Raw genomic sequence first — 21,596 nt, forward strand, 5'->3', positions numbered from 1 at the left:
AGGTTGTTCTTCCCCAGGGGCAGGACCCTGCACTTGCCCTTGATGAACTTCATGAGGTTCCCCCCCAACTCTGCAGCCTGTGCAGGTCTGGTTGTATAGCAGCGCAGTCTGAGGGAGGTCAGCCACTGCTCCCAGTTTGGTACCATCAGCAAACTGGCTGAGGCTCCATTCCATCCCATCCTTTCAGATCATTGATGTAGATGTTGAACAAGACTGGCCCTAGTCGTGACCCCTGGGGCCCTGGGTGGACCCCTGGGTACAACTAGACTTTGTACCACTGATCACAACCCTCTGAGCTCTGTCCTTCAGCCACTTCTCAGCCCACCTCACAGATCACTTGTTTTCCTGGCAATGTCTCAGTGTGAAGTGTGCTGTCTGCCATGGCCCAGCTCTGCAGCATAATCCTAACTAACTGGAGCAACTGGGCTAGTACTGGTCAGCCTGCACTCCCCTCAGTCATTTTCCCATCCCTGCAGCATAATCCTAACTAACTGGAGCAACTGGGCTAGTACTGGTCAGCCTGCACTCCCCTCAGTCACTTTCCCATCCCTGCTGCCAGTCCTCCCATTTGCTTTACAGCTGGGACGCTCGTGGGTACACTCAGGAAGGCAAGGCCTGGGTTTTGGGGCAGATAAGTCACAAAGCAGGGGTCCTGACTGACTGAGACCAGGGGGGCTTCAGATGCTTCAGTTCTTCCGGAGCTCAGTGCTGCTCAATGTGCTGGTGGCACTCAGACTGAGACCTGAGGCACTCATCACATATCCAGTGCAGGCTGCCAGTTCCAGGGGAGGTGGACAGCAGCAGACACAGCTGGGCTCTGCAGCAGGGGTGGGCTCCCAAAGGCCCTGCAAAGAGGAGGCAGTGCTGGGCATGGGTCTGCTTTCCACCCCAGGGTGTTCTGGAAGGTGCTGGGAGCTGCTGCAGCTGCTGGCGTGGGGCCGGTTGTCCCCAGGGCTCAGCTGTCTCATGCTTCCCTAAATAGAAAGGGAAGAGGGTCTGAGCACTGCGCAGGGGGCAGCCACCCCAGCCCTGTCCTTTTTTGGCACAACACCCCCCCCAGTTCCTGCTCCCCACAGCCTGTGCAGCTCTGCAGGTAGAGGGGAGCTGGATTTGGTCAGGTGGGTGGCAGAGGGTCCCCACTCTCTGCAGACAGGAGCTGCCCACTCGCAGGCAGATGCCCCTCTGTGCTGGGCTGCCCGCTCTGGCCCTGGCTGCCAGCCCTCCCCAGGCACTATATTGCCCATGGGGGAAGGGGAGGGAGACAGGCTGTGGTGACAGGTGACACTGACAGGCAGCAGGAGCTGCCAGCTCCTGCCCAAACTTGGAGCTCTTTCCTGAGCTATTCAGACACGCCGTGGTGTGGGTGGAATTCTTTCTTACCTTTTTTGTTGTTTTTCTTTCTTTTGTCAATTGACCCCTGAAAGATCTATAGCTGTGGGAGAAGCTTCTGAGAAGCCTCAGCTCTGAAGAGCAGTTTTGGTCTTCATTTTCAAAACTCTTCAGCCCGGTAAGTTGCTTTTATTACAATTTCAGGATCAGAATTGCTTTGGTTGGGTGAAACCTTTAAGATCATAGAGTCCAACCGTTAGCCCAGCACTGCCGGGTCACCATGAAACCATAGCCCTCAGCACCACAGGTACATGGTTTTAAACCCCTCCAGGGATGGGGACTCCACCACTGCCCTGGGCAGCCTGGGCCAGGCCTTGACAGCCCTTTTTGGGGGAGAAATAGTTCCTCGTGTCCAACCTAAAGCTCCCCTGATGCAACCTTGAGGCCATTTCATCTTGTCCTTGTGTGTTAGTTATATGTTGGTCTCATGGTGAAACTCAGCTTGCTGGAGTAGGCAGGCAACCCTGGTGACACAGGCAGTTGAAAATGGGACATAAACTGATGTTTTCCCTTAGAGCTCTCCAGATGGAGGATCCCATCCAGCTGAAAGAGGAGGGCAATAAATATTTTCAGGCCAATGACTACGACAAAGCCCTTCAAAGCTACACTCAAGCCATAAAGCTCAACAAGGACAAGGCACTGCAGGCAGTGCTCTACAGGAACAGGGCAGCATGTTTCCTCAAAAAGGTGAGAAAAGCTCCTGGGGGGCCTGTGGTTTATCCTTTTATCAAACAGGCTGTTTGCAAAGTGGTCTGAAATTATTTCTTCTGGGTTTGTCCTGGAGCTGCAAAGCTGCCTCCCTGCTTCAGTCCTGCTGGGACTGAGCACGCTGCTCTTAGAGCTCTGTAAGCCACGGGCTGGGGTGCAGAGCGTTGTTCTTGCTGCCTGTCCCAGCACAAGAGAAGCAGGTGCAGATATTTAGCAAAACAAAAAGTTTTTGGTGTCTGCACCAAAAGTGCCTCAGCTCCCTGCAGTCAGGGTAGCAACCTGCTGGGGGTTGTGAGCAGTTTGTTTGCACAGTCCTGAATTTTCACTAGTCCAGAAGCGAGCCCCAACCCAGAACCAGCTGCAGACAGGCTGTTGTGGGTATCCCCTCCTACTTCCCTGCCCACAATCTGCCCTTCCATTACCAGCAGCAGTGTTGTCCCACCTGCATCACCTTTTCCTCTTCCATCAGCAGGTTGTCTGACCTGCATCAGCTTCCATCAGTGATGAAAAGCTACCTTAGCCCCCATCTTTCCTTCTGCAGGTTGCTGCTGGCTTCAGTAGGGTGTCCTGTTAGTAAGTGGGAGCAGAAGGGTCACATCAGCCATGGGGACATGCCCTGCTGTTCCACTGCTAACATCTCTCCTTTCTGGTTTACCAGGAGGAATATGCCAAGGCAGCTTCGGATGCATCTCGAGGTAAGGAGAGGTCTCTTCAAGGAAAGCAGAGCTGCTTTGCTGGCATGCTCCAGCCTGCTCTCCCATCTGCTTTAGGGCACTGTGGTCTTAATCCTTGATGGCCACTAACACCCAAGTGCTGAGACCACAAGGGCACTAATGGAGGAGGTTCAAAAGCTGCCCCAGTTGGGTGTGTTGGTGCTCACCAGGTACCGACTGACTCGGTGCTCACAGCTGCAGCCCAAGGAGCTGTAGGCACTGTCAAGCAAATCACATTTACAGAGATGTCCAAGAACAAAGTCTCACACTTGGGCTTTTGGGTCACTTTCCCAGCTATTGACATCAACTCTTCGGATATCAAAGCCTTGTACCGGCGCAGCCAGGCTCTGGAAAAGCTGGGGAAATTGGACCAAGCCTTCAAAGATGCTCAGAAATGTGCCACCCTCGAACCCCGCAACAGAAACTTCCAGGAGACCCTGAGGAGACTGGGGGCCAACATCCAGGAGAAGGTAAATGCTGGAGAAGCAGTCCCAGGTCGTGAGGGTTTTAAGACTGTCTTTGATTTCTCTTCTCACAACCTTCGAGCAGAGAAAGTGAAAGGATGTAAATAAATCACTAGTGGGTATAAGAAAGCAAAATAATGACTATGCTAAACACTTCCATTGGAGAGAGAGAAATGTGGACTCTGAAATGAGTCAAGAACTGGCTGGGGGGCCAGGCACAGAGAGTGGTGGTGCATGGTGCCACATCCAGTTGGTGGCCAGGCACTGGTGGTATCCCCCAGGGATCAGTGCTGGGCCCCATCCTGTTCAATATCTTTATTGATGATCTGGATGAGGGAATTGAGTCCATCATCAGTAAGTTTGCAAATGACAAGTGAGGAGCAGGAGTTGATCTGTTGGAGGGTAGGAGGGCCCTGCAGAGGGACCTTGCCAGGCTGGCTGGGTGGGCAGAAGCCAATGGGATGAGATTGAACAAGGCTAAGGGCAGGGTTCTACACTTTGGCCACAACAACCCCAAGCAGTGCTACAGGCTGGGGACAGAGTGGCTGAGAGCAGCCAGGCAGAGAGGGACCTGGGGGTGCTGGGTGATAGGAGGCTGAACATGAGCCAGCAGTGTGCCCAGGTGCCCAGGAGAGCCAATGGCATCCTGGCCTGGATCAGGAACAGTGTGGCCAGCAGGACAAGGGAGGTTATTCTGCCCTGTGCTCAGCACTGCTCAGGCCACACCTTGAGTCCTGTGTCCAGTTCTGGGCTCCTCAATTCAAGAGAGATGTTGAGGTGCTGGAAGGTGTCCAGAGAAGGGCAACAAAGCTGGGGAGGGGTCTGGAGCACAGCCCTGTGAGGAGAGGCTGAGGGAGCTGGGGGTGTTTAGCCTGGAGAAGAGGAGGCTCAGGGCAGACCTCATTGCTGTCTACAACTACCTGAAGGGAGGTTGTAGCCAGGTGGGGGTTGGGCTCTTCTCCCAGGCACCCAGCAGCAGAAGGAGGGGACACAGTCTCAAGCTGTGCCAGGGGAGGTCTAGGCTGGATGTTAGGAGGAAGTTCTTCACAGAGAGAGATTTGCCCTTGGGATGTGCTGCCCAGGGAGGTGGTGAAGTCACCATCCCTGGAGATGTTCAGGAGAAGCCTGGATGAGGCACTTAGTGGCATGGTCTGGTTGATTGGATAGGGCTGGGGGATAGGTTGGACTGGAGGATCTTGGAGGTCTCTTCCAACCTGGTTGATTCTATGATTCTATGTTTAAGAATCAGTACTGACAACAAGGTCGGGCAGTCAGGCAGTCTCACAGTCTGTTTTCTCTCAGTCTGTCTGCCTGCTGCTTCTCTCTCCTGGCTGAAGATAACAGACACCTGCATGCTGACCTTGACAAGCTAAGCCTAACAGGCTTCTTGGCTTTCTTCCCTCTTTGCTTTCTTCGTGGAGGCCCCCTGGGGAAGGCCCCTTGGGAAAGAAGCACAGCCCCTCGAGGGGGCCAGGGGGCTCGGTTGTGTTTTTCTCTAGATTGTACATATTTGTAAATCACAGAATCAAACAGGTTGGAAAAGACCTCAGAGCTCATCAAGTCCAACCTATCACCTAGCACCTCATGAGTAACTAAACCCTGGCTCCAAGTGCCACATCCAATCCTTTTTTGAACACCTCTAGGGATGGTGACTCCACCACCTCCCTGGGCAGCACATTCCATGGCCAATTACTCTTTCTGTGAAGAACTTTCTCCTCCCCTCAAGCCTAAACTTCCCCTGGGGCAGCTTGAGACTGTGTCCTCTTGTTCTGGTGCTGGCTGCCTGGGAGAAGAGACCAACTCCCACCTGGCTACAACCTCCCTTCAGGTAGTTGTAGACAGCAATGAGGTCTGCCCTGAGCCTCCTCCAGGCTAAACTCAGCCTCTCCTCATAGGGCTTGGGCTCAAGACCTCTCAGCCTCAAATGTTGTGAATAGTATCTATTTGTAAATATTCATTGCATTTCATCCTAGATTGTGGTTTTGCCTGTAAATACAGCTTCATTTGCTTCCAGACTGAGCTAGCCTGCTTATTGTTGGTGTGGGAGGGGGATTTCAGCTCTCACAGTGTAACAGGGTCCATAGGCCAGGTGTGGGAAGTCCACCCACTGATGGGTTGTCAGTCATCCTGGAAACTCAGAACAATGTTAGGGGGATGTGGTGGCTTGAAATTACCCCCAAAATAAAATTGGCAGACCAGCAATGGAAGCAAATGAAGCTCTATGTACAAGCAAAACTACAATCTAGAATATGGAATGCAATTAATATGTACAAAATATACAATATTTACATATATTTACAATTTTTAAACAACACAAGAACCTGCCCTGGACAAAACCAGGGGGTTAGCAACAGCTTCCTCCTCTTCCTCCCCTTTTCCCCTGTACATGGGACCAGAGAAAAAAGGAGAAAAGCAGAGAGTAGGTTGTTAGTAATTAGCCACAACAAAGAATGCAGCCAAGGTCAGCAACAGCCAAGCAATAGCATCCAGCTGGTATCAGCTAGAGCAAAGACACTGAAAAGAGAGAGAGTTAATTCATACAACTCACTTTATGTTAGTAATCAGACCTATTACATTATTTAGACCTTATCATTATTTTCCCTTTTACATCCAGTGGTAATTTATTTACATTCTATCACTTTCCTGCTCAATCTGTGCAAAGTTTTCCTAGCTACAGCCTAAAACTGCCACAGGGGATAAATAGGCTCTGTTAACTGGGAGTTCATACCTGAGGTGTGGAAATCTGAGGCTCAGATCAAACGGTTCAACTAAAAAAGTGTGACAGCTCTCTCCTGAGGCTGGCCTGGTCCTGAATGGCTTGGTAAGGTCCTGGCAAGGAGCTAAACCAGCTTCAGACTGGGTCTGGCAGTTGCCACTTTGACTTAGTTACCTTCCATGGGTGTTACGAAGAAGTCCTTGCGTCACTGGGTACCACCAGGTCCCAGCAGGGCTGGCTTAAGGCTGGTTCTGAGATGGGTAATGGATGTTGATTGCTGAGAAGTGATGTCTGCTGTGTTAATCAGCTTCAGTTGTCTGTGCTTTGAGGGTCTGTAGTGTCCTCCAAGCAATAAAGGAGAACTGCTCCTTGATCTTCCCCCTCTGATGCCCCTTGCGCTCTGTTGGCACAGCTGCGCATTCAGTTCTCCACGGACATGAGGGTGCAGAAGATGTTTGAGATCCTGCTGGATGAGAACAGTGAGAAGGAAAAGCGTGAAAAGGTGAGAACTGGCCTGGCCTTGACAAAATTGCTGCTGGGTGTCAGGGGCTGCACTGGGGAGCAGATGGCTGCGTGCTCTTCCCCATGGCCCCGCCATGCAGGACAAGTTGAGGAGCTAGGGGATGAACTGCACTCAGACACACAGCTGGGAGAGGAAATGTCCCAGGCCATGGAAGATGGACCAGCCTTCCAAAATACAGCATCAGACTGGACTTCAGCTCAGGCACCTTCCCCACCTTTCCCTCCAAGCAGTGACTTACTTTTCTTGGACAGAGCAAAGCCAATCCCCAGCTGCAGCTTGGAGAAACCACCTGGTGTGGTCTGAGCTGGTCTCCTGAATCCATCAGGAGATTACCACCCCACAGCTCCCACCACACATCCCTGAGCTGCATGCAGGTGTTTTGGAAGCTGATGGCAGGGCTGTGTAGCTGACCTCTGGTTCTTCTTCTCCCGCCCAGGCTGCAAACAACCTCATAGTCCTGGGGCGGGAGGAAGCAGGTGCTGAGAGGATTTTCCAGAACAATGGAGTCAGCCTCCTGCTGCAGCTGATAGAAACCAAAAATCCTGAGCTGATCCTGGCAGCTGTGAGGACGCTCTCAGGCATGTGCACAGGACACAAGGCTCGAGTAAGTCATGAGGTGCTCCAGGTTTTCACTGCCTTGCACCTGGGGGAGTGAAAAAATGCTTGTGAGCAGAGGGCATTTCTCTTCTTTCTAGTCCACACAGGAAATAATGAGGTCCTGCTAAGGAAATTTGAGATTCTCTGGGGGAGGAAATACAAATAGTGGTGAATGGGGTTAGCAGAGAGTGTTGAAACTGTCCTTGTGGCTGTGCTTCTGGTCTCTGGGGTCAAAGTTGTACATGTGCATGTTCCCTACAGTGTCTTCATGTGAGCTGGTGTAAAACTTACACTGAGTTGTTACCACATAAGTGGTGGTGAGCATGGCTGGGTCAAACCCATGTTCTTCATCACAGGTCTCAGAAGAGCAGCAGGTAACAACACTGGGAGAGTTTTGTCCAAGGCTTAGATGAACAGAGGAGCTGCAAGAAAGTGAAGGTTCCTGGGGAGGGTCCCAAGGCAAATGCCAGGGTTTCTGAGCCACCTAATACCTCACTCTGCACCAAGATGGTCATTACAGTGTAAAACAGCTTGTGAGAAGCCCTGTCTGATAGATGGTTGGAAGCAGGAGGTGAATGTGAGTGTCAGTGTGACAGGGCAAAGGAGCTGGGGGGATGATGACACAACAGAAATAAAATGTCCTGGATAGAAGCCCAGGGTGGTGAAGACCTCTTCTGTTCTTCTTTAGTGGCTGTTGTGCAAAGCCCACGAGGTCAGTGTGCTTCTGAATGTGGCTCCCCCGAGTTCCTGCTGTGCCCCCTGCATGGGGACAGGCTACATGGCTTTGCTCACAGCCAGGGTGGGGTTTGTGCACCAGAGCCTTGCATGAGGACCTCTGCCAAACCCAGTCATGCTCCTCTCAACACAGAAACAGTCCAGGGCATTACTGGCAAACCTGGGGGTTAGGAGTTGTCTTGTTATTAAAGAAAATAAGAATGGAAGGCAAAGCTCTGCCTTGCACTGCCTCATAGTGACCCAGGACGACTCTGTGTAGAGAGGTTGACCTCTCTGAAGCGTGCAGGAAGGAAAAGCTCAACCCTTCTCTAACAGCTGCCCTGCTCTCTCCTTTCTGGGGCCAGGCCGCTGCCATTCTCCATTACCTGGGCATCGACAACATTTGTATGTGGATGTCTGTAGACAATGAAGAAATCTCCCTGGCTGTCTGCAACCTCCTCCAGACCATCACAGACTGCTTGCTGGGCCAGGGGAAGGAGGAGCATCATGGCAAGGAGGAGGCTGTAGTGCTAGGTAATGGTGCATGAACTTCAGTCTTGCTGGAGAAAGAGCAGGGTGAGCAGGGAGGGCTCTGCTCCTGGGATGTCCTCCTTGCTCTTTGGTGGAGTGGGAATTTTGCCCTTCAGCTGTTCAGGATGACAACCTGCACACAGCTCTCATCCTCATGGTGGTAGCTTACATACCTGTATTCCAGCCACACAACAGTTTTGAATGGCTCAGCTGCTTTTGAAGATAATTTCTGGTAAGTGGCTCTTATGGTCTGGTTTCTGCATAGATACCAAGAAGGACCTGAGGCTGATCACACTGCGCCTGCTGGACATGCTGGTCAGCAAGAATGTGTCTGGGCAGGGCCGAGACCGAGCTCTCAACCTCCTCAACAAGAACATACCAAGGAAGGACCTGAAAGACCTTGACAACAGCAGGACCATCTTTGTCATTGACAATGGTGAGTCCTTCCCCTCCATCTCTGCTCTGGCTGGGGAGATGTGGAGCTGTGCACTTCTGCCCAAATGCCTGCAGAGCACAGAATCAGAGAATCATCACAGAATGGTTTGGGTTGGAAGGGACCTCCAAAGCTCATCCAGTCCAACCCTCTCTGCACTCAGCAGGGGCATCCTCAACTAGATCAGGTTGCCCAGAGCCCTGTTGAGCCTCACCTTGGGCTCCAGGCATGGGGCCTCAACCACCTCCCTGAGCAACCTGTTGCGGTGTTCCACCATCCTCATGGTGTAGCACTTGTTCCTAACAGCCAATCTAAATCTGCTCTTCTCTAGTTTGAAGCCATTGCCCCTCACCCTGTCACTGCAGGCCTTTGCAAACAGTCTCTCTCCAACAGATCCTCTCTATCCAATGAATCCTCTCTGGGTGTTTTTTGTTGCACGCAATCCTGGAGCAAAGTTAGACTTATTAGCAGGAAGGAGGCAAAAAATATATGAGAGGAAGAACTTTTTGGGTTCTCTAGGACTGAGTTAACCTCTCTGGTTAGTTTATTCCAATGGATTTGTTACTGCTAGGAGGATTTGGCTTAGACAGGTTGTCTAGCTCAGGCAAGAGGAGCACCTGATGGGCTTGCTGGATTCCTGAACTGGCCATTTCTAAAACTGGAAGGTGTGAAGAATTTGTAACGGAGGTGTTTGTATCCTAATTCCAATGGATGTCTGCTGAAATTTTGGTGGAGGTTGTTTAATGACACTTGAGCAAAAGGAGGATTAAGACATCCAGAATCACTTGTAAGTCACTGACTTTTCCTCAGGGAGAGCTTCCAGCCTTGGAGGTCAGTGGGTGTGATGCCTCCTGACAAAAATAACTGATCCAGTCAGGGACCAAATGCAGTTTTGCTTATCTGCTCCTGATAACTGGGGGCTGGGTGACAGCCTGGTGCTGTCAACCTGTAATCTCTCCAGCAGAAGCTCCTCCACAGTAGATAACCAAGTCCTTCTTTGTTTAAGGCTTAAGTAATCAGGCTGCAATGGAACTGAGGAGGGTCCAAGGTGGCTATTTCACTACGAGAAAGCAACAACCAGCCTCCTGGACTTTGTACAGACCTCTCCCCTCTAATGGCCCTGTCCCTTCATTGTTTCCAGGGTTAAAAAAGATACTGGAAGTGGTAGGTCAGATTCCTGAGCTGCCTGGCTGCCTGCCACTGACTGAGAACACTCAGCTGACTGCCTCTGTCCTGCTAAACAAACTCTATGACGACCTGCGCTGCGACCCGGAGCGTGACAACTACCGAGTGACCTGCGAGGAGTACATCAAGTGAGTGGAGCTGGCTGCCTGGGGCCCAGAGCCACAGGAGCAGGAGGTCTTTAAGATGAGATCAGGCACTCCCAGTCCACTTAGATGCCTGATTGAATCCCTGGAAAATAATCACAGAACCGTAGGGGTTGGAAGGGATCTTGAAAGATCGAGTCCAACCCCACTGCCAGAGCAGCATCACCCAGGGCAGGTCACACAGGAACACAGCCAGGTGGGTTTGGAGTCTCTCCAGAGAGTTTCTACTCCCACCTGCTGGATCATAGCCTTTGCAGGAGTTTGAGCTCATCTGTATCCCAACTGCTGTTCCACATACTATTCACTCTCTCCCATGCAGGAGCAAAATTGACCCCCAGGACATGGATAAGACACTTCACGCCATCCAGATGGTATCTGGAGTTCTGCAAGGGCCCTTTGATTTGGGCAACAAGCTGCTTGGCATGAAGGGAATCATGGAGATGATGGTTTCCCTGTGTGGGTCTGAGAGGGAGGTTGACCAGCTGGTAGCTGTGGAAGCCCTCATCCATGCTTCCACCAAGCTGAGCCGAGCCACCTTCATCATTTCCAATGGGGTGAATCTCCTGAAGGAGATCTACAAGAAGACCAAGAATGAGAAGATCAAAATCCGAGCGCTGGTGGTAAGGGTGGCAGCCTCTGCTTCTATCACCTGCCACACTCAGCAGCCTAACCCCAGACCTGAGAGGGGGGAGGTCCTGGCAACATGCTGAGTTCACCTACTGGGATGGTTTATGGGGCTTGTCCCTAGAGGGAAGGAGGAGAGGTGGCAAGCCAGGAGGCCACATGGTTTGTTGGTAACTTTGAAGGCAGAATTGGTTAATCTTCCATCAAAGGCATCCAGGAAGAGCACAAGACTCACTTTGCTGTGAACCATGGGTGTTAGAATGACTTCAAATTTAGGTATGGGCTGGAGTCTGTTTTGGGGCAGCAAGATGAAAAGATTAATGAACTTTTCTCACTGGTGTATCCTCTTCATCCTCCTCAGGGTCTCTGCAAGCTGGGCTCAGCAGGAGGCACAGATTATGGACTGCGGCAGTTTGCTGAGGGCTCCACTGAGAAGTTGGCCAAGCAGTGCCGGAAGTGAGTGGTTTCCTTTTTCCTTAGATTCAGAGAGTGCTTTGGGTTGGAAGGCATCTTGAAGATCTTCTGGTTCAAACACTCCTGTCATGGGCTGGAAAACCTCCTACTAAGACCAGGTTGCTACAAGCCCTAACAACTTCTCTGGGCAACCTGGGCCAGTGTCTCACCACCCTCACAGTGAAGAGTTTCTTCCTTGTATCTCATAGAGTCATAAAATCAGTCAGGGTTGGAAGGGACCACAAGGATCAGCCAGTTCCAACCCCCCTGCCATGGGCAGGGACACCTCACACTACAGCAGGCTGGCCACAGCCTCATCCAGCCTGGCCTTAAACACCTCCAGGGATGGAGCCTCAACCACCTCCCTGCACAACCCATTCCAGGCTCTCACCACTCTCATGGAGAAGAACTTCTTTCTCACATCCAGTCTGAATCTCCCCACTTCCAGCTTTATTCCGTCCCCCCCCAGTCCTATCACTACCTGATAGCCTAAAAAGTCCCTCCCCAGCTTTCTTGTAGGCCCCCTTCAGATCCTGGAAGGCCACAAGAAGGCCACCTCGGAGCCTTCTCTTCTCCAGACTGAACAGCCCCAACTCTCTCAGTCTGTCCTCATAGGAGAGGTGCTCCAGCCCTCTGCTCATCCTGGTGGCCCTTCTCTGGACACCTTCCAGCATGTCCATATCCCTCTTGGAACAGAGGCTCCAGAACTGGATGCAGTGCTCCAGGTGGGGTCTCACCAGGGCAGAGCAGAGGGGGAGAATCACCTCCCTGGCCCTGCTGGCCACACTTCTCCTGCTGCAGCCCAGGCTCTGCTTGGCTCTCTGGGCTGCAAGTGCTCACTGCTGGCTCCTGGTGAGCTTCTCATCCCCCAGCACCCCCAAGTCCCTCTCCTCAGGGCTGCTCTCCATCCAGTCCCTGCCCAGCCTGGATTTGTGCTTGGGATTGTCCTGACCCAGCTGCAGGACCTTGCACTTGGTCTTGTTGCACCTCCTGAGGTTGTCATGGCCTCACCTCTCCAGCCTGTCAAAGTCCCCCTGGATGGATCCCTTCCCTCCAGCCTGTCTGCTGCACCACACAGCTTGGTGTCATCAACAGACTTGCTGAGGGTGCACTCAATGCCACTGTCCATGGCACCAACAAAGATGTTGAACAAGCCTGGTCCCAGGACTGATCCCTGAGGGACTCCACTTGTCTCTGGCCTCCACTGGGACATGGAGCCATTGACAGCCACTCTTTGGGTGCAGCCAATCATCTGAATCTCTCCCAGTTTGAAGACACTGCCCCTTGTTGATCACCACATAACCTGCTAAAAAGTCCCTCCAGCTTTCCTGTAGGCCCTTTTTAGATACTGAAAGGCCACCAGAAGGTCTCTCCACAGCCTTCGCCTCTCCGCACCGAACAACCCCAACTGTCTCAGCCTGGCCTAACAGCAGAGGGCTTCCAGCTCTCCCAGCACTGCTGTGGCCTCCTCTGGCCCTGCTCCAACAGGTCCCTGTCTGTGCTGTGCTGAGGACTCCAGAGCTGCCCCAGCACTGCAGGTGAGGTCTCAGCAGAGGGGCAGCCCACGCTGGCTCTGGGCTGGCAGTGCTCGGTGCTGGCTCATGTTGAGCTTCTCATCTTGTAACCAGCACAGCAGCTGTTCTAAGCAATTGTTCTACACATCAACTATTGCTCTGTACTTTGCAAAACACAATGTGTTCCTTTCCCAAGAGAACTTGTCCACACCTTGCCTTCATTTGTGGTTGCTGCCTGACAGTTGACAGTGCCCCCAGAGCATGGGGACCTGGAGCTCCTCTGTGTCTGAAGCAACTGTATGGTCTTCAATATCCAGATAAACTTTCTCCCTCCCTCACTTCACCTGTGAAACACCAGGCATGGTGTCTCCTTTGCCAGAATGGTGCAGCCTGATTCAAGAGTTACCTAGAATATGCACTAATGCCTTTGGAAGGTGAATTTCCTACATGGACTAACCAAAGAGGTCAGATGAAGTGAGGAAGGGACTGAATCACAGAATAGCAGAACGGTAGAGGTTGGAAAGGACCTCTGGAAACCATCTAGTCCAAGCTACTGCTAAACCCCAGAGCAGGTTGCCCAGCATTGCAATGTCCTGGTAGGTTTAGAGAAATTAGTCCTGGCTCCTGAGACAGAAATGTGGTTTCTCTCTTCAGATGGTTGTGCAACACCAGCATTGATGCCCGCACCAGGAAGTGGGCTGTGGAAGGGATGTCCTACCTGACCCTGGATGCAGATGTAAAAGATGACTTTGTTGAAGATGGGCCAGCCCTGCAAGCTATGTTTGAATTAGCCAAGGTCTGTCTCTCTACCTTGTTCCCTCATTCCTCTGGTAGCATCAACTTCTCCCAGCACCCCAGCCCGCCACTCTCTCCAGGCAGGAGGAGCTGTGATTCACAGAATCACAGAATACATCTGGTTGGAACAGACCTCAAAGCTCATCCAGTCCAACCCCTGACACAGCACTGAAGGGTCAAAACTAAACCATGTCCCAGGTTCACACACTGCATAAACACTCCCAGGGATGGTGACTCCACCACTGTCCTGAGCAGCTTGTTCCAATGTTTGAGAAGCCTTTCAGTGCAGAAATATTTCCTAATACCCAGCCTGAACCTTCCCTATTGCAGCTCGGAACCATTTCCTCTGGTCCTGTCTCTTGACACCAAGGAGAAGAGGCTGCCCCCTCCTCACTCCAACCTGTAGAGAGCAATGAGGTCTCCCCTCAGCCTCCTCTTCTCCAGACTGAACACCCCCAGCTCCCTCAGCTGCTCCTCATAGCCCAGGTGCTCCAGGCCCTTCACCACCTTCATTGCCCTTCTCTGGACACGCTCCAGCCCCTCAATGTCCTTCCTGTAGTGAGAGGCTCAGAACTGAGCACAATGCTGGAGGTGTGACCTCACCAGTGCTGAGCACAGGGCAGTGATCCCCTATCCCTGCTGACCACAGTGTTTCTAATCCAAGCTAGGATGTCATTGACTAAAAAAAACCCTCAGGATTTTTGAAACTTGAGTTTTGCCTGTGCCCAAGTTATTATCATGCTGCTCTTCTCCCAAAGCTGAGGAAGGTTGCTCTGTGAGGAAGGTTGATTTTATGTTACTGTCAGCAAATGCCTCAAGGCATTGACAGCATCTGATGATACCAAACAGTTTGACACAAAGCCTTTTGCTTTTCCCTGCCCTGGCCTATAAAGCTTCAGCTAAGCCTAAGAACACTTCAGCTAGTGTAAACCAGCACCATGGCAGTCCTAAGGGCCCTGTTTCCCTGCTGCATCCTCCTCACCCTCACAGAAGCTTCCATGTTTCTGTGCAGACCAGCGACAAGACGATCTTGTACTCCGTGGCTTCTACGCTGGTGAACTGCACCAACAGCTACGACACCAAGGAGCTGGTCCCAGAGCTGGTGCAACTGGCAAAATTCTCCAAGCAGCATGTGCCTGAGGAGCATCCAAAGGTAGGCTGTCTACAACTGAGAGGTGGGAGAAGATGCTGGGATCACAGTACATTAGAGGTTGGAAGGAACCTCCAGAGATCATCAGGCCCAACCCCCCTGCCAGAGCAGCATCACTCAGCGTAGTCTGCACAGGAATGCATCCAGGTGGGTTTGGAAAGTCTCCAGAGAAGGAGACTCCACAACCCCCTTGGGCAGCTTGCTCCAGGGCTCTGTCACCCTCACTGTAAACAAGTTTCTCCTCATGTTGAGCTGAAATCTTCTATGTTCAAGTTTGAGCCTCTTGTACCTTGGCTTACTACTCTGCACCACCCAAAAGAGCCTGGCCCCCTCCACTTGACACCCACCCCTCAGATATTGATAGACATTGATCAGATCCCCTCTCAGCCCCAGGGCTCTCAGGCTCTCTTCACAGGGAGATGCTCAAGTCCCCTAAGCATCCTCCTGGCTCTCCCTTGGATTCTCTCCAGCAGGTCTCTGTCTCTCTTGAACTGGGGAGCCCAAAACTGGACACAGGATTGCAGCTGTGGTCTCACCAGGGCTAAATAGAGGGGGAGAAGAACTTCCCTAGCCCTGCTGCCCACAGTTTTCTTGCTGTACCCCAAGATCCCATTGGCTCTCTTGGCCACAAGAGCACATTTGATGTCCCATGCAGAACTTGCTGTCCAGGACTCTAAGGTCTTTTTCCATGGAGCTGCTTTCTAGCAGGGCAGCCCTAACCTGTCCTGGTGCCTGCTGTTATTCCTCCCCAGATGCAGGACCCTGCACTCATCCTTATTGTACTTCATGAAGTTTGCCTGCACCCAGCTCTCAGCCTGTCCAGATCTGGCTGGATGGCAGCATAGCCTGAGGGGTGTCAGCCACCCCCTCCAGATTTGTATTATCAGGAACTTGCTGAGGGTACTTTCAATCCCCTCATCAAGGCCTTTGATTAAGATATTGAACAAAATGGGACACACTACTGATCCCTGGGGAACACCACTGGCCACAGGCAGCCTCCAAATTGACTCTGTGGGATCTGAAAACAGGCTTGGCTGATCCCTTTCCAATGCCCCCCTCAGGACAAGAAGGATTTTGTGGTGAAGCGCATCAAACGGCTGCTGAAGGCTGGTGTCGTCTCTGCCCTGGCCTGCATGGTGAAGGCAGACAGTGCCATACTGACAGAGCAGAGCAAGGAGCTCATTGCCAGGTGCCTTCAGTGCTCTCGTGGGGGCTGAGAGTGCTGGCCAGCCTGTGTGCCACTCAGATGGCCACCTGGGCTGGCTCTGTGCTTCATGGGGTGGTGCGTTCTGCCTGTGGGGGAGGGATGAAAGGGAGCTGCAGAAAAGGTTTAAACCCAAAGATTTTCTTGAGCAATGTCATAAAAACCCATGTGCTGACCTTGAAGCTGGCTACAGGGCTGCCTTGCTGGGATCCAGTTTGAATTCTTAGTCCTCTGTACTGGTTTGGCTGGAATGGATTGCATCTTACAGTCCTGGGATGATCTTGCTGTGCCATTTGTTGCTTCATCCCAGAGTGCCATGAGCACGGGGTTAAAGCTCTGCAATTTTCCTGGTGGATCTGGCAGAGGTGCACATCTGTAGCCCCCTTCTATGAGGGCTGCTGGTTATTCAGCCTTCTCATGTGGCTGTTTCAATAAGTGATGCTCTACTTCTGCAGGGTGTTTCTTGCCTTGTGTGAGGACCCCAAGGACCGTGGGACCATTGTCGCTCAAGGTGGTGGAAAGGTATTTCCTATTTGCAGCCCAACCTGATGTGTAGTTAATGTCTACTGGGTGTCTACAGTGAGGTGACAGAACAGTATGAGCTGGCTTGGTAGCCCCCTGGCCCAAACTGACACTCCAGTCCTATCTCTGCAAGCCTCCAAAGAAGTCTTCATCACACAACTGCTGAGCTATGAGCTCTGGTGTGCTCCCTGCTCAAGAGCAAAAGCAAGACATCATTGTGGGCTGCAGTGCAGACCCATGTCTTCAACAGACACATCCTCAGAGTATTTTCAACTTAGTGTGTTGCAGACTCATAGAATGTTAGGGGTTGGAAGGGACCTCTGGACATCATCCAGTCCAACCCCCTGCTCAAGCAGGGCACCCACAGCAGCTTGCCCAGGAGCACACTGCCCAGGGCGGGTTGGAAGCTCTCCACACAAGGACACTCCACAACCTCTCTGGGCAGCCTGCTCCAGGCCTCCAGAACCCTCACACCAAACAAGTTTCTCCTCCTCTCTAGATGGAACCTCCTGGGTTCCGCTTAGTTCCCATTGCCTCTTGTGCTGTCCCCAGGCACCACTGACAAGAGTCTGACCCCAGCCTCTTGTTCCCCATATTTCCTTTAGCTCTTGCTGAGCATTGAGAAGATCTTCTCTCAGGCTGCCCTTCTCCCAAACCTGTAGATCTTCTCAGAGGCACTGAACGTTTTCTTTTGTGTCCCTAGGCCCTGATTCCTCTGGCTGTGGAAGGCACAGAAGTTGGCAAGATAAAAGCTTCTCATGCTCTGGCAAAAATCGCTGCTATCTCCAATCCCGACATAGCATTCCCAGGGGAGAGGGTAAGCTTCAAAAATAACAATTAAAAAAAGGAATCTTGATATTACATTTGGCAACTGGAAGTTGCCAAGATCTGAGAGCTGTGACATGCCCTCTGTCCTTAGGTGTACGAGGTGGTGAGGCCACTCGTCAGCCTGCTGAACACGGAGCGAGATGGCCTGCAGAACTATGAGGCTCTGCTAGGTCTCACTAACTTTTCAGGAAGAAGTGATAAACTTAGGTGAGTTTACCTGATGTGGCCTTCTTTCTTCCCCAGGGACTTCCTAGAATCACAGAATATATCTGGTTGGGAGAGACCTCAGTGGTCATCCAGTCCAACCCGAGCCCACACCTGGCCTATGAGGAGCAGCTGAGGGAGCTGGGGTGTTCAGTCTGGAGAAGAGGAGGCTGAGGGGAGACCTCATTGCTGTCTACAACTCCCTCAAGGGAGGTCAGAGCAAGGAGGGGCAGCCTCTTCTCCTTGGTGTCAAGAAACAGGACCAGAGGAAATGGTTTCAAGCGTCGCCAGGGCAGATTCAGGCTGGATGCTAGGAAATATTTCTGCACAGAGAGGGTTCCCAAACATTGGAACAGGCTGCCCAGGGCAGTGGTGGACTCACCATCCCTGGAGGTGTTCAAACAGTGTGTGAACTTGGCTCTTAAGGGACATGGTTTAGTGTTGACCCTTCAGTGTTGGGTCAAAGGTTGGACTGGATGAGCTTGGAGATCTCTTCCAACCAGATGTTTTCTGTGATTTGGCAGAGCTACAAGGGTCTCAGAGCTAAAGGATTAATAAAAAGGCCTGGAAAGAGGAAAGACAGGAACCTAATCTGCACTAGACAGAGAATGAAGCACACGGCATGAGCTGCAGTGCTGTGGACACTGATTTGTTTCAAGGCCTTCTCTGCCTACACTGAGTATTTTATGAGCTGGTCATGGCTTTTGTCCCATGATGTGCTTTATTTGACCACTCTTCAATACAGGATGAAGATCATCAAAGAGAAGGCCCTGCCAGATATCGAAAACTACATGTTTGAGAACCACGACCAACTTCGACAGGCAGCCACAGAGTGCATGTGCAACCTGGTGGTCAACAAGGAGGTAACTCTCTGGGCATCTCAGCCTGCCTGGGTGCACCACCTTGTGAGCCCCTTTGATGAGGCACTCATGGCTTTGGGGTTCTTTAGGTTCAAGAGCGGTTTGTGGCAGACGGAAACGACCGGCTGAAGTTGGTGGTGTTACTGTGTGGGGAGGATGATGAGAAGGTCCAGGTTGCAGCAGCTGGAGCCCTGGCCATGCTTACAGCAGCACAGAAGAAACTCTGCTTTAAGATGACTGAAGTGGTAAGACCATGAGTCTGATGACTGGCAGTGTAGGCATATCCTGGAAGGGGCTTGGCCCAGGATGCTGTCAGGCAAGGTTAGAAAGGAAGAATATTCTCTGCAGGCTCTTACAGCTTTTGATAAACAACCTGCAGTCCAACCTTTCTTTCAGTCAGAAATGAGGAAACCTGGGTAGATAACCTACTGAGCTTTCCATGTCGGCAGAGATCTCCATTTCCTGTGCAGATCTTTAGGTCCTGAGAACTCGGACTCTGCACAGCTGAGTGTCTGTACAGATCTTGGAGAATTCATGAACCCTGCTGTGTTGCACCCATGCTGGTGTTGGACATGGGCCTTGCAGAATAAGAATGAACAATCCAGGCAAATGAGGGGCTCAGGAAACCCACTGGGGGAGTGGGTCTGCTTCTGGTCATCTGAGCTGTGCCAATGCTCTAATCAGATCCTTTGCAGAGAAATTATGCTGCAGCCTTGGTGTGGTGGTAGTGCCATGAGAGCTTTTGACTCCAGCATAATGCTTCCTTCCCCTCAGCCTTGCCAAGCTGGCCTTCTTGGCTATCTTCATCTATCTTCAGAGCTATATTCAGTCTCTTCTCCCAGGTAAAAAGTGACAGGATGAGAGCAAATGGCCTCAAGTTGCACCAGGACAGGTTTAGATTGGATACTTAGAAAAAATTCTTCTCTGAAAGTGGTCAAGCCCTGGGACAAGCTGCCCAGGGCAGTGGTGGAGACCCCATCCCTGGAGGGGTTTCAAAGCCATGGAGATGTGGTGTAGAGGGACATGGTTTAGTGGGAATTTGGCAGTGCTGGGTTCGTGGGTGGACTCCATGATCTTGGAAGTGTTTTCCAACCTTCATGATTCTATGATTCCATAATTCTAATGATGTCTCTCTCCCTTGAAGACCACTCAGTGGCTTGAGATCCTACAGAGGCTCTGCTTGCATGATAACATGAAAGTGCAGCACCGAGGACTGGTCACTGCCTTCAACTTAATCAGTGCTGACAAAGAGCTGGCGAAGAAGCTGGTGGAGTCAGAGCTCCTGGAGATCCTGACCTACATTGGCAAGCAAGAAGATCACCCCAAGCACCAGGACATCATCAACATAGCTCGGGATTGCCTCACAAAGTGCATGGATTATGGGCTGATCAAACCTCTCTCTCAGGCATGAGGAAATGAAAAGATCCAAAAGAGGCTGAGTGAGGGGAAAAAAAAATTACTGAGAAGTGTGGAAAAGTGAAAGCCAGGAGGAAAATCTGATGCAACTGTCAAGGCAGGCAATAGTCTGGGGACAACTTTGGATGATCATAAACGGTCCAAGAAAAGGGGGCATCTGCTTGGGAAATTTGGAAGCTGTCCCTCTGAGTAATTCCCAGGAGGTGCAAATCTTTCTTTGTCCTCTTCAGCTGATAGTGATGAAAGCTTCAAGGCCCAGCTGCAAACTAGTTGGGTGTGTTGGAAATGAGGCAGGGGCCTGCTGTAAGGAAACTCAGCTGAGCTGAAATCTGCCCTGCAACCATCCACAGCTCCTGGCACTTCTGGAATTCCTAGCAGTGGTGGGACAGGGAGGGTTAAATGCCTTCTCTTCTGTAGTCAGGAAATAGGTTGGGCTTCAGCTGTTGCTTTTTTGTTCATTTCTCGTCTTTCTAACACCCTGCAGTGGTGTGCCAAAGTGTGAGGCTGCAGGACAAACAATAAAGTGACTGCCTTGTACCACCTGGACTTCCTCTCCTGCTTTTATTAAGCAAAAGGAGACCCTAAGGGAACTGCCAGCCTTGCATCATACTGGAGGCTGAATTTTACCTACTTGCTAACTACCCAGCCCTGCTCCAATGCCCATGAAAAGTGGCCATGCCAGAGAGGTGGCACTAACAGGGGACGGTCACACCAGGGGACACTGTTTGGCTCAACAGGGAGTGCTGAAAAGCAGAACGAGAAGGAAAGATAGCAGCTGGTCATCACCTTGAAGTTTATTATGCAGACATGAATATAACCTTGTGTGACAGGAAAGAGTTAATTGGTGTTTGATTAAGAGCACCCAGCTGCCTGCAATTAATTGGTGTTTGATCAGAAGCACCCACCTGCCTGATAAGAGTAATGAAGAACAGGTATCTGCAGGTTCCTGTTTCTAAACAAAGCAGGGATAGAAATGTATTGAATATGTTGACAACAGGAGCTAACCGCAAAAGTCCTTCAAACACCTCGTAGAGGACAAATGGCACTGGAGGGAGATGAAGACGAGGAAGGCCACTAGTGGGGAGGTGGGGTGCGACCCCCAAGCGGGCTGCATGCAGGAGCAGTAGGGTTGGAAGTTAAATAGGGGAGGGGCTTTGGCTCTAAGACCCGGCCTCCTGTGACGTCCTGGCCCGACCTCTTGGGACGCGGTTAAACTGAAAATTGCTGCAGGCGGGGGAGTGCCCCTTCTCTGATGCCACACCACTCCCTGGTTCCGCGGGGACGCCTGCCTGGTGGGGAAGCGACGGCTGCGCCATTTCATGATGTTTGGTACCACAGTGATACTTATAGAGTGCTCAGGGTAAGTTAGTTGGTTATGTGCGCTTTGGGCTCTGCTTTGGGGTTGCAGGTAGCTTGACGGGTTTGCCTTGCTTTTGGGTTTCATGCCTAGCAGTGCTCCCGCACAACCTCGTCTGCCTTTTGAACAAAATAAAGTCATACCTATCAGCACCTGTGCTATGTGTAATTAATTAATTTCTCATCTAAAAGAACTCACTAAGACGCCTTGCTCAGCACTGATTTGCAGGGGAAGTGGGGGGGAAATATTTCTGAAGTGATCCTCACAGCACAGGCACAGCTACGTGTGGAGCTGTGGGTGTACGTAACAGGGTAACTACCTCTGTCCCTCCAAATCTGCTGTGAGAGAAAAGTAACACAAAATAAACCCTCGGGGTTGAGAGAAAAAGTTGAGAAACAAAGTGAGCGAAGGAGGTAATGCAGTGCACAAGGACCTTAGCCCATTTGCAGAAACAGCTCAGCAAAATGCAGGGAAGCAGCAGGATGAAGCACAGCAGCAGGGAGCTGCCCAATGCCCACCCGTCCTGCCCCATCCCCGCGCAACAGAGCCAACG

The 21,596-nt window shown here is 51.5% G+C and overlaps 1 protein-coding gene across 1 annotated transcript; it reads left to right on the forward strand.

Moving 5' to 3' along the window:
• The first annotated feature begins 1,914 nt into the window (after positions 1-1,914).
• On the forward strand, positions 1,915-19,695 carry UNC45B (unc-45 myosin chaperone B). Its single transcript, XM_054394157.1, has 19 exons — positions 1,915-2,076; positions 2,756-2,792; positions 3,105-3,280; positions 6,403-6,492; positions 6,950-7,117; positions 8,190-8,358; positions 8,621-8,791; positions 9,930-10,101; positions 10,436-10,736; positions 11,102-11,196; positions 13,362-13,503; positions 14,515-14,655; positions 15,714-15,841; positions 16,312-16,378; positions 17,082-17,195; positions 17,298-17,413; positions 18,156-18,273; positions 18,360-18,515; positions 19,415-19,695. Exons 1-19 carry the CDS (start codon positions 1,915-1,917, stop codon positions 19,679-19,681), a joined length of 2,790 nt encoding a protein of 929 aa, XP_054250132.1. The 3' UTR covers positions 19,682-19,695.
• Positions 19,696-21,596: the final 1,901 nt, after the last annotated feature.

This window comes from Indicator indicator, chromosome 30, assembly GCF_027791375.1.
Source record: "Indicator indicator isolate 239-I01 chromosome 30, UM_Iind_1.1, whole genome shotgun sequence".
Classification (NCBI taxonomy): Eukaryota; Metazoa; Chordata; class Aves; order Piciformes; family Indicatoridae; genus Indicator; species Indicator indicator.